The 15,721-nt window shown below is 48.3% G+C and overlaps 1 protein-coding gene across 2 annotated transcripts in view; it reads left to right on the forward strand.

The window, feature by feature from the left end:
* Positions 1 to 11,726, forward strand: part of ABCA12 (ATP binding cassette subfamily A member 12) — a 137,834-nt gene extending 126,108 nt beyond the window's left edge. For both annotated transcript variants that reach the window (XM_077319316.1, XM_077319317.1), the window contains exons 52-54: positions 5,123 to 5,228; positions 10,349 to 10,486; positions 11,042 to 11,726. In XM_077319316.1, the coding sequence (XP_077175431.1) occupies positions 5,123 to 5,228; positions 10,349 to 10,486; positions 11,042 to 11,125 (328 nt within the window). In that variant the 3' untranslated portion in view covers positions 11,126 to 11,726. The remainder of the gene's footprint in view (positions 1 to 5,122; positions 5,229 to 10,348; positions 10,487 to 11,041) is intronic.
* The last annotated feature ends 3,995 nt before the right edge of the window (positions 11,727 to 15,721 follow it).

Raw genomic sequence — 15,721 nt, forward strand, 5'->3', positions numbered from 1 at the left:
CAAAGAGAGTCTGTTTTAAGATTGCAAAATAGTGGCTGTTTCAGTGTGAATGCAACTATCAGTGGAGGCTCTACTAATTGCAGCCAAATTTAAAATTTGGAGGTTTAAAAGTAAAAATGGAAGCACACATGTTGAACCATTATTGTGAACTTGGATTTTGGAACTCTGTACAGGTTCAGAGGCAAGGTTTCCTTCCTGACTCTGAGATGGGGGAACTGAGAATATTTCCTCTTCTTTAAAGACAAGAGGTGAAGCTGGGTTGCTGGATCTGCTGTATTTTCTTTTCAATTTATGATCTGTGTGGCTTTGGAAATCCAGTACATTTTGCAAATGTGCTTTTACTTTTAAAAGTTCACCCTGGAATTCCTTGTTTTTCTCATTAAGATCCTTAATTTCTAAATCTTGTTTCTGGGTAAGAGTTTTAAATTTCTCTATTTCCTTCTGCCAATCCTTAGGGGATTCAGAAGAAATTTCTGTGGGCCTAGTTCTTGTCTCCATCTCTGGCTCAGATCTGAGCATTTTCCTGGTTTTCCTCTTCCTCATGGCCTTCACAAAGGCACACATGAGCACAGATGTGGGTTGGTTATCATACTGGGTCATGTCTGCCCCAGCATTTCTTAGTTCCCGCCACAGAAAAATCCGGTCACTAATTTTATTCTGCTGCTGAGGGGCAGAATCTCTATTAGGTTTGGGATTGTTCTGGGGGAAGTTACTATAAGAAAAACCACTCTGTGTCTTATCCCTGTTTTGGGCAGGGGGAGGTGGCTGTGGGCACTCTGCCGAGTTGGCAGTAAGCTTCCCATAGGCCAGGGCTAGCTTTCCCAGAGGCTGCCTGTTGAACTGGGCCACGTCCAATCTGGCCTCCTTGAGCCCGGCCCAGAGGTATCTCCTTAGGCAGGTTTCCAGGTGCTGAGGCTGTTTCTGGGCAGAGGAAACTGCCTGCTGAGGGTTCCCAAGAGGCGTTGGGGGAGGCACAGCAGTTTGGGTGCCAAGGGAAGACTCTGCACTTTGGCCAGAGAGGTTTTTCCCTGCTCCAAAGCTGCTGTGTCTCCTGTTTCTTCTACGTTTCAAATGCGAGCCACTGTTGGCATAAGTGACCGCCTGCACTGGTTCCTGGGAGCCTTTCTTGGGATGCTTGACTCGAGAACCTTGAGCATAGGCCGCCTCACGGAAAAGGTCGCCAGCAAGCCGTACCTTCTCCTTGAGCGCATACCAAGTGATGTTGGTCGGGTTGAACAAGCCTATAGCAATTTTTGTTCTGGTGTTAAGACCATTGTAGAACGGAGTCTTTAAAGTTCCATATACCCTGGGCATTTGCCTGAACCTTCTCAGCTAACTGCGCAAGGAAGCACTTGCGGCTTGAATAGCTTTCAGGGTTCTCATCAGGGCCTTGCTTGTCCATGAGGAACAGTAGCTCCGCTGATTGGCCTGGCCATAGCAACTTGGCTATTTCACGGGCCCAATTCATTGGACCTAACTGTGCCATTTTACGTTGGAGTAGGCCATTCTGTAAGGCTTGTGCATCTGGTCCAGTAGCACACACCCTTACCAATTGGCACAGATCCTCCCCGCTGGCAGTGGGGTACTGCTCTAGGGTTGAATACAGCCATTGCACGCCAGTGTCCCTGTTGAGAGGGCCCAACTGGTCACCAATAGCCTTCGTTTCATGAGGCTTCCAAATCATGACTCTCTCCTGGTTGGTAACCTCAACACGGCCGTTTGCCATGTGTCTCCGGACTGTCTCATGCTGGACAGGATGGACTGGAGTGGGGGTTTCCGTCCAATCAAGGTGGATTGGTGGATGTGAGACAGCCTCTGCTGGCAGTACCTGCTCTGTGTGAGACAGGTCTGGCAGGGCAGGGAGCGTCTCGGGGTGCACAGTTGCAATGAGAGCAGTCTGAAGCCCCAATTTTTGCTTCAGACTTTCAATTTCACGGCGGCACACATCATGGCTTATGGCTGAGACTTGTGCTGCTTTTTCCCTAGCCAGAAATTGTGCTGCACTCTGTGCCTGATCATGCAGCTTGCCCAATTCTTTCACCTTAGCGGAGGCCTCTTCTGCTCTCAGAAGAGCCTGTTGGCACTGGAGATCTTTCTCCTGTACCAGATTTGCATAGTGGTTTTTGTCCACCAGCAAGTCAAATTTCTCTCCTTGCAACTGTTCTATTTTTCGGTGGAGCTTTCTAATTACAGCGTCTCGCTCCCCAATTTCTCAAGATCTTTTACCAGGGACTCAAGGCGAGTTTCTGTATCAGAGAGCTTGAGTACATACTCACGCTCCTGATTTTCCAATGCTAGTCGGAGGTCCCGTTCCAAACTTTCTGTTGCTGTTTGGAGTTCTCTAATCTGTGCCACACTGTCCTGCAGCGCAATGTAGACACCCCAGGCAGCATGGGTACTCACACTTCCCAGTTTCAGTCTCCTGGAGTCACAGTATGACTGAAAAGTATCTGTAAGTTTCTCCAGGGGATTTGGGTCTTTAAAGAACCTAGGTTTCCAGGGGTTGCGCCCCTTTGACATGACCCACTTGGTCAGCTGGTCTACCCTGTCCTTGCTCTGGAAGGCAAGAACAATCTTTGCAGCCATCTCTTATGGCAGCAATTACCCAAACACTCAAAGAGATAGGGGAAATCCTACAGGCAACACACCCAAGAATTAACCCAAAGATTGCTGCCACCGAGCTCTGGTATGCAGCAAAAGAAAGACCAGGCCTGTGTCTTCTGTGTCTGCAGAATGATTACAGCCTGCACCAACCCTGATTCACGGTATATACAGCACATGAACAGGAGGAAACTTAAAAGGGGGGGGGGGGGTTGGCACGGTGTCCTTTCTTGCCCTGCACTTAACGGGAGTGCCCGAAGTCAGGAGGAGCACCTGCAAACCTCGCCTGATTCACGGTATCTACAGCTCATGATCAGAAGAGGAGGAAGAGGAGCCCTAATTCACGGTATATACAGCACATGAAAGGGCAAACCTCAGCTCTGCCTTAGCGAAGGTCAGATGTGTGAGGGCGGGGCTCCCTATCGCACGCTACCGTGGTGGGAGACACCCAGTGGGTTTGAAAGATGCAATGTGGGGACCCACAGAGCGACAGTCAAAACCCACAACAAATTCCAAGTGAACACCGTTTTAGCCCACGGCCAACAGGCTTTATAGTACTAAAGGAAAGGAGGGGAACGGAAAACAGCCCACCCAGAATTCACACTTCCAAGAGCACATTCACACACTAATGCCAAGAGTTCACTCAGGCTTTTTCCCTTACGTCCGGGTTACTGGAGAGTGCCGGGCATCCACTTTACTCCCTAGTAAGCCTGGGGCAATTGCCCGCGTGATCCACCATAATCTGTTACCCAAATTGCTGAACACGTGTCCTAAAACACGTATCTTTGAGCTTGTGGGGAATATTAGCTCAAATGCTGCGAGAGGGGGGTAACTTAGCGTTATCGGATCGTTACCTGTGTCTACGAGGGCTTATTACGCCTGTGGGAACTCAAGGCAAACACAGATTTAAAGGTAAAATATTAATATAAGCTTTTATTGAAAGGAAAATAACAAAAGTACACACAAATAGCTAACACACATACAAGCAGTCATATAGAGAAGGGGGAGGAAGAGTGGAAGGCTTGATAGTTACCTGTCCGAGGAGTGGTGGGTCAGAGGAAGAAGCACGAACCAGCGTGGGAGGTCCCGGGTTGGAAGACACTCAGAGTGGCTGTGTGAAGCCACAGTTTTTATAGGATTTTGGGAAGGGGGCTACGTGACAAGGCTCAGGTAAGCATGTGCTGGAAGTTTCCAGGGTCCCCAGAGATTAGGACAATACCTGGCCAAGTGGGGGGGGGGGTGATGGCCGTAAATGGATTTGGATAAAGGTATTAATGGCTCTGAGGAAGAAAGCCATCAGATCTAGCTGGCAGGATGTGGGGAGGAGATTTCCCCTGGCAGAGGGGCCAAGTGTGAAAAATGTTGCAAGACAAAGGATTTTCCTATGAGCCCTTAGGCAAACAGGAGGAAGCCAGTCCACTCACTTAGAAATACAATGGGGGGGGGGGTAAGCTGATGCAAGCTTGAGTCCAGAGGCACCTCTGGGTCAGGCAAAGGCTGTCATTCCAAACCTAAGGCAGAGATGGAGTCTGGCCTGGCTTGGCCGACCCTAGCAGTGTTGTCTTGGCTTTAGCTTAAGCCTAGACTAGTGTGTGGTGCCATTGGTTATAGAAGACAGTGTGCCTGTCAATGAGGCAGGGGGCCCTGCCACACTTAACAGGACCTCCAAGGGTTGCCAACTCTGGATTGAGGTATGCCTGGAGATTTTGAGGGTGGAGCTGGGAGTGGGCAGGATTTGGGGGCGGGGCGGGACCTCCGTGGAGTATAATGCTATGGAGTCCACCCTTCAAAGCCGCCAAGATGAGCTATTATTCCAGGGAATCCCCAGGTCCTATCTGGGGACTGGGTTCCTTATCCCTCCAAGACACCAGTGTCTGTGCTATTGGGATGCTATATTGCCCCATCCTTTCCTGCCAGCCACTTCCCCTTGGTTTTCTGGAGGGGCTGCTTTCTCCTTGTGTGCTTCTCTTATAAGGAATTGCTGGAATAGGCAATGCCTGGTGTACAAAGAAGAAGACCCTGCAGGGGGCAGCAAGGAGACGGTTAGAGAGGATGGTGAGGTCAGGACCTCCTCTCCTGTTAGGGGTCATTCCTTGTCTGTCTCCAGATTGCTACTCGAGGACCGTTTATGCACTGGGAACTTCAGTGCCCCAGCTTCCATACAGCAGCACAAATTGGGGGCGGATGAGGCATAACAGGCCAAATGCTCCCCCATGTGCATGCAGGCAGAGGTGGGGCAACCTGCCACGACTAAAACTCCAGCCTGCAGCCTGGCATGAAACCTCTAGTGCATAAACAGTCTTAGGGGTGATTTCCAGCTTCTTCTCGGAAGCCACAGTTCCAGTCTCTCTCCCTCTCTTAGGCATGTAGACAGCTCCCGTCTCTGTCTCTCCTCTGCACTATCAAGTATGGCAGTTCCAGAATAGACCTTTACCTACCCTTGACTCAGGGTGTGCAGCCTCACTGCCTCATTTACTCTGCTAACAGGAATAAACCGGCTTCCATTTGCCTTCCTCCCCAGGTTCGGAAAGGGGTTCACTGTGAAGATGCACCTCAAGAGTGGCGTCTCTGGCATCGAGAAGCTGACCCAGTTCATGCAGTCCAGCTTTCCAAATACGCATCTGAAGGTAAATAGAAAAGCCCAACATTTGGAGGCGAAATGTCCTGCTGGCCCTTAGATAGTTGGTGCATTGCAATAGGAAATCGCGTAGCACTTTGGAGGCGGCAGTTTTTGATCTGTAAATTGTAATAACTGGTGTTTTTGCGTTGATTGTGCCCCAGACACATGAGTTGATTCTTGCGCCATCATCAGTGAGACGGTTTATTAACACAGTCCCTGACCAATACAGTAGCAATCACTACACAATCACAACCACAGCCACACCAGTCTGTAAAAATATATGAGAAATTTGCTTCATCTAAAATGTCCTTACAATATAATTAAAAAGAGAAAAAAAAGAGGTTTGAGATTTACTCTGCTCCGGTTCGGCTTCACTTTGGAGAGTAATGTGTTCAGTTTTTGGGCACAGACTAGATCATTTCCCACAGATCCGCAGAGCATTGCTCTGCTCTGGTTCGGCCTCGCTTGGAGTCCTGCTTGGAGTCCTGTGTTCAGTTTTGGGCACCCCAGTTGAAGAGGGATGTTGACAAACTGGAACGTGTCCAGAGGAGGGCAACAAAGATGGTGGGGGGTTTGGAGATCAAGACTTTTGAAGAAAGGTTGGGGGAGCTTGGTTTGTTCAGCCTGGAGCAAAGACGACTGAGAAGGGATCTGATAACCATCTTCAAGTATAGAGGCTCCATGTAGCATCATATATGATGGAGCAGAGTTGTTCTCTCTTGCCTCAGCGGGACAGACCAGAACCAATGGGATGATATTAATTCAAAAGAAATTCCATCTCAACATCTGGAAGAAGTTCCTGACAGTTAGAGCGGTTTCTCAGTGGAACAGGCTTCCTCGGGAGGTGGTGGGTTCTCCATCTTTGGAACTTTTTAAGCAGAGGCTGGATAGCCATCTGACAGAGAGACTGATTTTGTTAAGATTCAAGGGGGTGGCAAGTTACAGTGGATGAGCGATAGGGTTGTGAATGTTCTGCATATTTCAGGGGGTTGGACTAGATGACCCAGTAGGTCCCCTTCAGCTCTGTTATTCTATGATTCTATTATTCTATTTAACATTCCAGCCAATCTTCATTTCAGTTACCACATGCAGATTTTCTAAGTTTACAACCCAGGCACAAAATCTGGCCACTAGCTGTATTGTTTGCTGGTTTTGGTCTGAGTCCGACAAAAGATACTCACACCTAAGGTTATCTGATCAACCACGGGACCCTTCTCACAAGGAGTTAATAGTTTCCATATGAATCTTGCTATAAAAGGGACAATTGAAAAAAAAGCTGTGTTCAATTAATTCAATTTCACCTTGTACACAAGAACAGAGCCTCGACGAACAGGGAGTTTTCGTATGTCTGCCTTCCAAAACTGGAGAGGGCCATGCCAAACTTCTGGCTAGAATAAATGCCCTTCTAGAGTTATTGGATCTGAGGAAATATAACTAGGCAGCAGGAGCAGCTATGTGCGTGGCGTTGTCAGAAGAAATAAAACTTGGTGATCCTAGAAGGCCCAGTTGCCTTTCCCTATCAATTACTCTCTGCTCGACTTCCTTTGCAGTCTATTTGGAACAAGGAAAATGATCTCGGGCTGTTTTATTAATACCGTTGTACATGGTGGAGACACACAGAGAGTGTATGTGTGAAGGAAATCCTATCCACCCCCCTCCACTCCACTCCTCTCTGCTACTTAGCAACTCTTCTTCCTCCCTCCTGCTCCCATTTCTTTCTGTTGCCAGATTTCTTTCCCGTGCCCCTCATTTTTCATGCTCTCCTGCTTAAGTTGCCAACTTCGGGGTGAGAAATCTCTGGCAATTTTTGGGGTGGAGCCCGGGGAGGGGCGGGGAGAGACAGCTGGCTACAAGGCCATAAAGTCCTGTGTGTAGTCTGCATGGGGCTTTCTACCCACTCCCAGATCGACTAAATCCCTGCCATCTACACTGAATTCGATTTCCATTTTGATTTGGGGCGCTTTAAATTTTCCCTGTGCAACATGCATGATTGATTTGTGGTGACCTTACCTTTCCCCTGTGATATCCTGGATTGGATACAAGCCTTGGTATTTCAAAAACTGCCATGAGTAAATGTGCAGATTTATGCTTTTTTTGAATTAACTCCCTTCTCCGTGCCTCGGTGCAAAGCAGTCTTTGCTGATTGGCCAGGGCATCAGTTCAAAGACTTCCTGGTTCCTAGTTGCAAGGCTTCCCTTAAAGTGACTGTGATCTAGAACAGTGGTCCCCAACCTTTTTATCACCGGGGACCACTCAACGCCTTTTACTGAGGCCCGGTGGGGGGGGGTAGTTTACTCCTCTACTCTCAACCACTGCCCTAACGCTCACTGATTGCTATGGTAATGTTTAAACATCCCTTCAAAATAAGATACAGACATGCCACAAAAAAGAATAAATGAAGTGTGTTGTAAAGGACTGGGGGAGGTGAAGTAAAGGGCCTGGGGCGGGGGGGAGAAGGCATCCTTCGGGGCCCACCTCCAATTAGTCGAAGGACCACATGTGGTCTGCGGCCCACAGGTTGGGGATCACTACTCTAGAAGACCTAACTGCTCTCAGCAGAGATTTGCCTCTTGTTATTTCCCCCTCTTCTGCTCTCTCCATTCCTCTCCCCCCAACACCATTCAAGAAAAGAAAGAGACTCCTGCTGCAATTAGCATCCCTCCCCGTTCTGAGCTTCCTCAGTCAAGTGCAAAACACTTTCTGTTTCAATAGGGGGGGGGGAATAGAGGAAGAATCAAATAGAGGAAGAATCAAATGATGGATAAGTTGAAGGACTGCAATCTGGATTTTCAGATAGTTAGGTGGATAGGGAATTGGTTAGGGAACCGCACTCAAAGAGTTGTTGTCAATGGTGTTTCATCAGACTGGAGAGAGGTGAGTAGCGGGGTACCTCAGGGCTCGGTGCTCGGCCAGGTACTTTTTAACATATTTATTAATGATCTAGAAAAGGGGGGGTGGAGGGACTACTCATCAAGTTTGCAGATGACACCAAATTGGGAGGACTGGCAAATACTCCGGAAGATAGAGACAGAGTTCAACGAGATCTGAACACAATGGAAAAATGGGCAAATGAGAACAAGATGCAATTTAATAAAGATAAGTGTAAAGTTCTGCATCTGGGTCAGAAAAATGAAAAGCATGCCTACTGGATGGGGGATACGCGTCTAGGTAGCACTGTGTGTGAACGAGACCTTGGGGTACTTGTGGATTGTAAACTAAACATGAGCAGGCAGTGTGATGCAGCGGTAAAAAAGGCAAATGCCATTTTGGGCTGTATCAACAGAGGCATCACATCAAAATCACAAGATGTCATAGTCCCATTGTATACGGCACTGGTCAGACCACACCTGGAGTACTGTGTGCAGTTCTGGAGGCCTCACTTCAAGAAGGACGTAGATAAAATTGAAAGGGTACAGAGGAGAGCGACGAAGATGATCTGGGGCCAAGGGACCAAGCCCTATGAAGATAGGTTGAGGGACTTGGGAATGTTCAGCCTGGAGAAAAGGAGGTTAAGAGGGGACATGATAGCCCTCTTTAAGTATTTGAAAGGTTGTCACTTGGAGGAGGGCAGGATGCTGTTTCTGCTGGCTGCAGAGGAGAGGACACGCAGTAATGGGTTTAAACTTCAAGTACAACAATATAGGCTAGATATCAGGAAAAGGTTTTTCACAGTCAGAGTAGTTCAGCAGTGGAATAGGCTGCCTAAGGAGGTGGTGAGCTCCCCCTCACTGGAAGTCTTCAAGCAAAGGTTGGATACACACTTTTCTTGGATGCTTTAGGATGCTTAGGGCTAATCCTGCGTTGAGCAGGGGGTTGGACTAGATGGCCTGTATGGCCCCTTCCAACTCTATGATTCTATGATTCTATGATTCTATGAAATTCAAATCGATCTGAATTCAGAAGGATCCTCAACAGAAAAAACAAAGTAAGTGCAGAATCAGCTCTGATCGCCACAGGAGCCCTTCTCTCCTGGGGAACTGCTCTCTGTCCTCTGGAGATCAGCTATGGTTCTGGGAGATTTCCAACCCCCATTCCCCACCCCTCCAGAGGCTGGCAAATAGACTAATGTACGTATTGCTAGACTTATAAACCTATCCCACAGCATCATTATTATTACCCCTGTCTTGCGGATGGCAGGGGAAGTTGAGGCATGAATGCCCCAGAGAATAAGGGAACACACTACTCCTCTGGACTTCCGTGCTTCAGGTTCTGGTGTGACAAAGAAGAAGGTGGCATAAGCTAAAAAATTATGCACTCAAATGTTTTCCTCTATTTGATCTTGTTACCTTGGATAGAGAAGGCCTCGCTTATGTCCACACCACCAAACAGGCTCTCCCCAAGACTAACCCACCCCTGGAGATGGGGCGGGGCGGGATACAGAAGCATATGGTTTTAGCTGATGTATTTACTTATTAGTGTATTTTAAACTTGTTTTTAAATTTTAAATTCAAGCTCACACCTCCAATTAAAAGTTGTGGGTCTTGAAGTTGCCCTTGGACTCTAAATGTGTTATGTTTCAGACCAACACGGCTACCCTCTTGAATCTATTTAATTTAGGATCTTCGCTCCCAGTAAGAGAGCTTGACCCATATGCTGAATGGGGGTTCGGGATTGCTATTTTATGGTCTGCCATCTTGGTCATGTATTAAGGGGTATTTTTAGGGTTTTTTAAATTATGTTTTAATTGACTTGTATACCGCCGTGAGACATTTGAGAGCAGCGGTATATAAATATAAGAATAATCAAACAAATAAATAAAATGTAGTGTACATTTTAAGGATGTAAACCACCATGGGCAGGTACATACCGGGAGAAGCAGTATATAAATATATTTATATAAGTAGAAATAAGTCAATAAATAATTATCTTCTTTGCTTCCTTGTCCCCCGTCCCCCCCTGGAACTCTGGATCCCCACTCAGCAACAGAGCAAAGAGCACCAGAAAGAGCCTTACTCCAGAAGAGTCGCTGACAGCCTCAGGCCCCGTTCTTTCTGGTGCTCTTTGCTCTGTTGCTGAGTGGGGATCCAGAGTGCGGGGGGGGGGGGAGCAAGGAAGACCCTAGCATTGTGGATGACTGGCCCATGCATGCGGGATGCACCTCTGAGTGTGAACGCCTTTCTTTTGCAGGACCACCAGCTGAACATGGTGGAATTCCACATCCCGGTGTCTGCTGGAGGTGTAGCAAACATATTTCAGCTCCTGGAAGCCAGCAAAGCAGCTCTGAGAATCAGGCACTTCTCTGTGAGCCAAACCACCCTAGAGGAGGTAAGCAATTAGGATGTTTGTTCCTTCCAGATACAATTTATGGAATATATAAAGAGCAGCAGAATTTGCTAACACCTCACTGCACGTCCACTCCATCCCCTTCTTTCTCTGCCCAAAGTCTGCCGGACACAGGCCTGTCAAGCCTTCAACTTGAAATTCTGCAACAGAGGAAATAGTGTTCTCTGCCTTGCTGAATTGCTGGCAAATTAGTTGACATTCCCAGATGGGTCAGGATGAGCAAAGGCCAACCTTTAAAGAAGAAGAGCCGGGGGGGGGGGGTTGTATCCTGCCTTTTACTACCCAAAGGAGTCTCAGAGCAGCTTACAAACACCTTTCTCTTCCTCTCTCCACAACCTGTGGGGCAGGTGGGGCTGAGAGAGCTCTGAGAGAACTGGGGCTGGCCCAAGTTCACCTGCCTGCCTGAATGTGGAGGAGCAGGAGGAGTGGGAAATTGAACCCAAAGGTCAGCTGTGACTTGACAATGCCTCCCACCGCCACCACCACCATCCAGGAACAATCTGTTGGATTTCATGCCATGTCCTTTGTTTCCTCTAGGTTTTCATCAACTTTGCCAAACACCAGTCTGGCCCTGATGCTTCGGAAGCCAGTTCAGAGCACTCGGACGCAAACATCTTTTAAGATTTTGTTGTGTGGGCTTTGCATTTACTGAGCTTGTACCTTTTAACCTAATGCCCTGGGCAGTGCACCGAAATGTCAAATGAGTCTATTACTTTTGGTTAATATGCGAATGGTTTATTTGTGCCAAGGATGCGTAGACAAATTTGGGGTGCATGTGGTCTCACGGGCCCAGGAACTGCTCTCCCTCCTTCATCCACCCCATGGGGCCTGCTAGTAACCTTTGAGTAGGAGACGACATCTGCTCTGCACGCAGAATTGGAGGCTAATGATGGGCTGGGTGTATCCATTTTGTCAGTATTAAAGACAATTACTTACTGTGCAAGGTAGTCACAAATTCTCTGGTCCTTCACAAGAGCCCAGCTACTTTATTATGGTCAACAGCAGCATTTGCTGGACTAGGATGCAGAACGCCCCGATTGTACTGAGGAAGCAAAGCAAGTTTTCTGGTCCCCACAGCCTCAGCAGAGCGCTGTGCCAGCTGTCTCACTATGTGCCTTTCTGCTGGAATTCCCCGCTGCAAGGCCACCTTTCTGGGTTACCTGCCATCATATTCTGGGAAATCCAAATACTGAGTCATCAAAATAAAATATATGATGTAAATACACGAACATTGGTGTGAGGTTGTGTGATTTATTCAGAACTAATCAAAAAGCTCGTTGCAGCTGTCAATGCAGCGGGCACTAGCGGGGTAATGGGTAGTTGGGGGGGGAGGCGGCATGTAGGTGGTCTTGAGGGCTGCCTGGGCAGCAGCAGGCAGGCCCCTCAGCCACCCTCCCCCAGACTGGGGCCCTTGATGCTGACCTCCATCCCTGGCGATGTCCAGGAACCAAATGGCGGCCACAGGCTTTGCTGTGTTTGTGAAGGGCGGTCCTGGGGGTGGCTGGACAATCAGAAGGTGCACAGCTTGCTGTGTGTCTTCTGATTGCCCTGGGGCTGGAATCACAGGACAGACAGGGCCCCGGACAGTCTCCGCCCAGGAGGCTCTTTCCAAAATATTCAATGGAGCAAAAAGTGTTAAAGATGGAAACAATCAGCTCATCAGTGCAGAATCTGATTTCCTTTTTTAAAAAATCTAAATATACTATTTGTTCTTTATCTAGGAGTAATTTGCTTCCTTCGTATAAAGATGCAGGCAGGCCACTGTGTGGGTCTGAAGCAGCAGGACAAAGTTTTGAGTCCGGGGGCACCTTGGAGACCAACAAGGTTTTGTCCTGGGAATATTCCTGGATTGTGCAGGGGGTTGGACTAGATGACCCTGGAAGTACCTTCCAATTCTATGATTCTATGATAGGCTTTTGTGTCCACTTCTTTGGATGCAGCTGCTCACAAGCTTATACCCAGAATAAAACTTTAATCGTCTTAAAGGGGCCCCCAGAATCACTCTGTCCTATTGCTTTCTTTGTGTGATTCAGGTATTGTTCTAACGAACAGTTTTCCACCTGAGGGAAGGAGAGGTGGAAAGTGCAGAGAGGGAATGTGGGAGAAAACAAGAACATCAGTGCGGTGGTACCTTGGTGTGGGCAGGGCAGGCAGGGTGGCAGCGGGGGTTGGCAGTGACGGACGGGGGGGGGGGGCAGGTGGAGTGAATCTTCTGTGAGAAGCTCTAGGTACAGATTTGGCTTCCCGGGCAGTCTGGGGTTGGCGGGCCACTCATTTCCACAGCCCCCACCTCCCTTGCTCCCTGTTGCCCTTGGAGACAGGCCTGCAGGCAGCCATGAGGATGGGCACTGGGAGAGCTGAGAAGCAAGCTGACAACCAGCCAGGCACCTTTACAACCAGCAAAATCTTATTCAGGGTATGAACCTTTGGGTGTGTGCACAAAATTGCCTGGATCTGGGTTTGCTGTGGGTGGGCAGGTAGTTGTGAATTTCCTGCATTCTGCAGGAGGGGGTTGTTGACCATGGAGGCCCCTTCCAAGCTGCAGAAGCTGGTGGAGGGAACATGTAGCTAGGTGGGTGGGTGGGTGGGAGGGAAGGTGGGTATCAATACCTGGGGGTGGACAGGAGTGGGTGGGCAGTGGAGGTGTCTGGGAACTCAGGAGCTCTGAAATTGGCCCTGCTTGAGGTAAAGCTATTGGTGAGTTCAGGAAAGTCTTTACTTCTTGCTGGTAGCTTGCTTTTTCCTCTATCTCTCTGAGGTTAGGGTTATGGTGTGGGAGACTGATTTCTAAATAAGTAAACTCATGGAATCAAAATTTCTTTCTTAAGAAAACGCAAATATCTACCTTGAAGGCATAATCAGGACTGAATTAAAAAGCATATGGTGAACAATATAGAGGCTCTTCCCCTCCCTTGGAAACCTGAACCAGGCACAGTTCAAAGGAGTCAAAACATAGAGATCACCATTTGGCCATCAAAGGACAGGAAGGTCTGGGAACTATAGAAAACTAAGGAAAGGGAGAGGAAGAAATGTGAAAGAAGGGTGAGGAGGCATAAAACATAAGTGGCAGGAAATCAAACTTGGGATGTCAAGCAAAAACATCTATGTTATATCAGGGCAAAATGCCAGGCTAGATCCCAAACAAGCAACAGAATAAGCCAGAATGAAATCATGGCAGAAATACCTGGGGATTCCAACATAGGTTTAGGGTTACAGAATCCCAGGAAACCCTTAAGCAGCAAAGCAGACTGGTTGAAACTAGACAGTTTAAGTGTCTTGGGAGACACTCTGGCTAAGTGGTCAAGCATTTGTTCAGCCTGCAGAAGGCCCCAGGTTTAATCACTCATCCTTTCCAGACTAAGGGTCTGGCAGCAGGTGATGGGAAAGACCTCTGCCTGAGTCCTGCTGCTGCCGACCTGAATATACAATAGCGACTTCGATGGTGGTTCGATGGTGACTCAGGGGAAGGCAACATCTTGTGGATGTTCCAAAGCAATTAACGTTGTGAGTTCATGTTCTTTGTTGCTATTTCACATGTCGGCAGCATACCTCAATATGGAATCTGGGGCTGGATGCAACTGAGGGCCCTAACTAAGCCAGCCCCATCTCCTCAGCCCTGGTTAGCACTTGAATGGGAATCTAGTAGAGAGGCAAATGGGCTCTGAGCAACCTTGGAGGATGTGGGAGGCAACAAGAACATCAGTGCGATGGTACCTTGGTGTGGCCATGTCAACTCACCCGTATCTAGCTCTTGACTTGAGAACCTTACAGCAGGGGTGGCCAAGCTGTGGTTCTCTAGATGTCCATGGACTTCGATTCCCACAAACCCCTGCCATGGACATCTGGAGAACCACAGTTTGGCCACCTTGGCCTACAGGGTCACCTGTGACTTGAGTGCACTTTCCTCCAACTACCACAAAGCAACAAGGTCAAAGTCAAGCTGTGATTGGTTATATATAGAGAGAAGAGGGGTCAGGAATCTGGTCCAAGCAGAAGTATTTCTCTGTAGGATGCATCCACTTGATGAGCAGATGCTGAAGCAGGATGCCAAGAAACTAATAGCCCTCCTCCACTTTTTCTTCCCTGAAGCAACCTACCGGTCATGCCCGGTACTTTCAGCACTCCCTACAGGGAGTACAGGCTGTAGTTATTTTGTGACACTGCTCATGCTCAGAGACACTTTGGATTACAGTTTTGCCTGTGCCTAGAGTCAGCCCAGTGCAGAACTCAAAGGAGCAAGTCCTGGCAGAGTCCCCATGGAGGAGTCCCCATGGAGAGGCTTGGCTGGCTCCATCCTCTACCAGCCTCCTGGCACTGGGGCTCTCCCTAGACTCATCCACAGCTGTCCTCATAGCCCCTGTCAAGGGTTGTCAAGGCATCCCACCACCCAGGCTGCTGTCTGAACAGAAGGCTCACCCATCACCTTTGGCTGGTTCATCTATTCCCAATAGGAAATTGTCTTTTTTTGCTAGGACTAGTGTTAGTGGGGTTTTTGAGGGGAACCTCCACATTCAAAGGTACTAAGGCTCTGAATCCCAGAACGAGGAGGCAACATCAGGGGAGAGCTTCGGCCCCTGTGCTCTATTGTTAATCGTCCAGAGGAACTGGTTGGCCCCTGTGTGAGAAAGGGTGCTGGCGTACATGGACCACTGATCTGATCCAGCAGGGCTCTTCTGATGTTCTAATAAAAGCCTTGTTGGGCCTTCAGAGGAACTGGTTGGTCACTGTGTGAGACAGGATACTGGACTAGATGGACCACTGGTCTGATCCAGCAGGGCTCTTCTGATGTTCTCAGGAAGGTCTCGGTCTCTCTGCCTTGTTGTTGGGCCTTCAGAGGAACTGGTTGGCCACTGTGCGAGAAAGGATGCAGTTCTAGATTTTCCATTGGTCTGCTCCAGCAAGACTCTTCTGATGACCTTTTTAAAATCTAATCTGTTTTACAAAGTTACCATTAGAGAAAAAGAAAGAGAAGAAAAGAGAGAAGGAAACGAGAACAAATTTTCCGCCTTCTAATACATTCAATAACGGCCAAAAAGTCCCAGCATTCATAAAGTTCTTCTGGTGGCCTTCGGTTCGTCCAATTGGTGGGCTTTGCCACCCCAGCACATTCTCTCCGTTTCTTCAGCCATAAGTCCACATCATGGAATTCTTAAGGGAGCTGAAAAGCCACACTCTGCTGTCACCCCGCGCAGTAATATAAGACAAGCACATTTATTT

This window comes from Paroedura picta, chromosome 2 (genome assembly GCF_049243985.1).
Source record: "Paroedura picta isolate Pp20150507F chromosome 2, Ppicta_v3.0, whole genome shotgun sequence".
Taxonomy (NCBI): Eukaryota; Metazoa; Chordata; class Lepidosauria; order Squamata; family Gekkonidae; genus Paroedura; species Paroedura picta.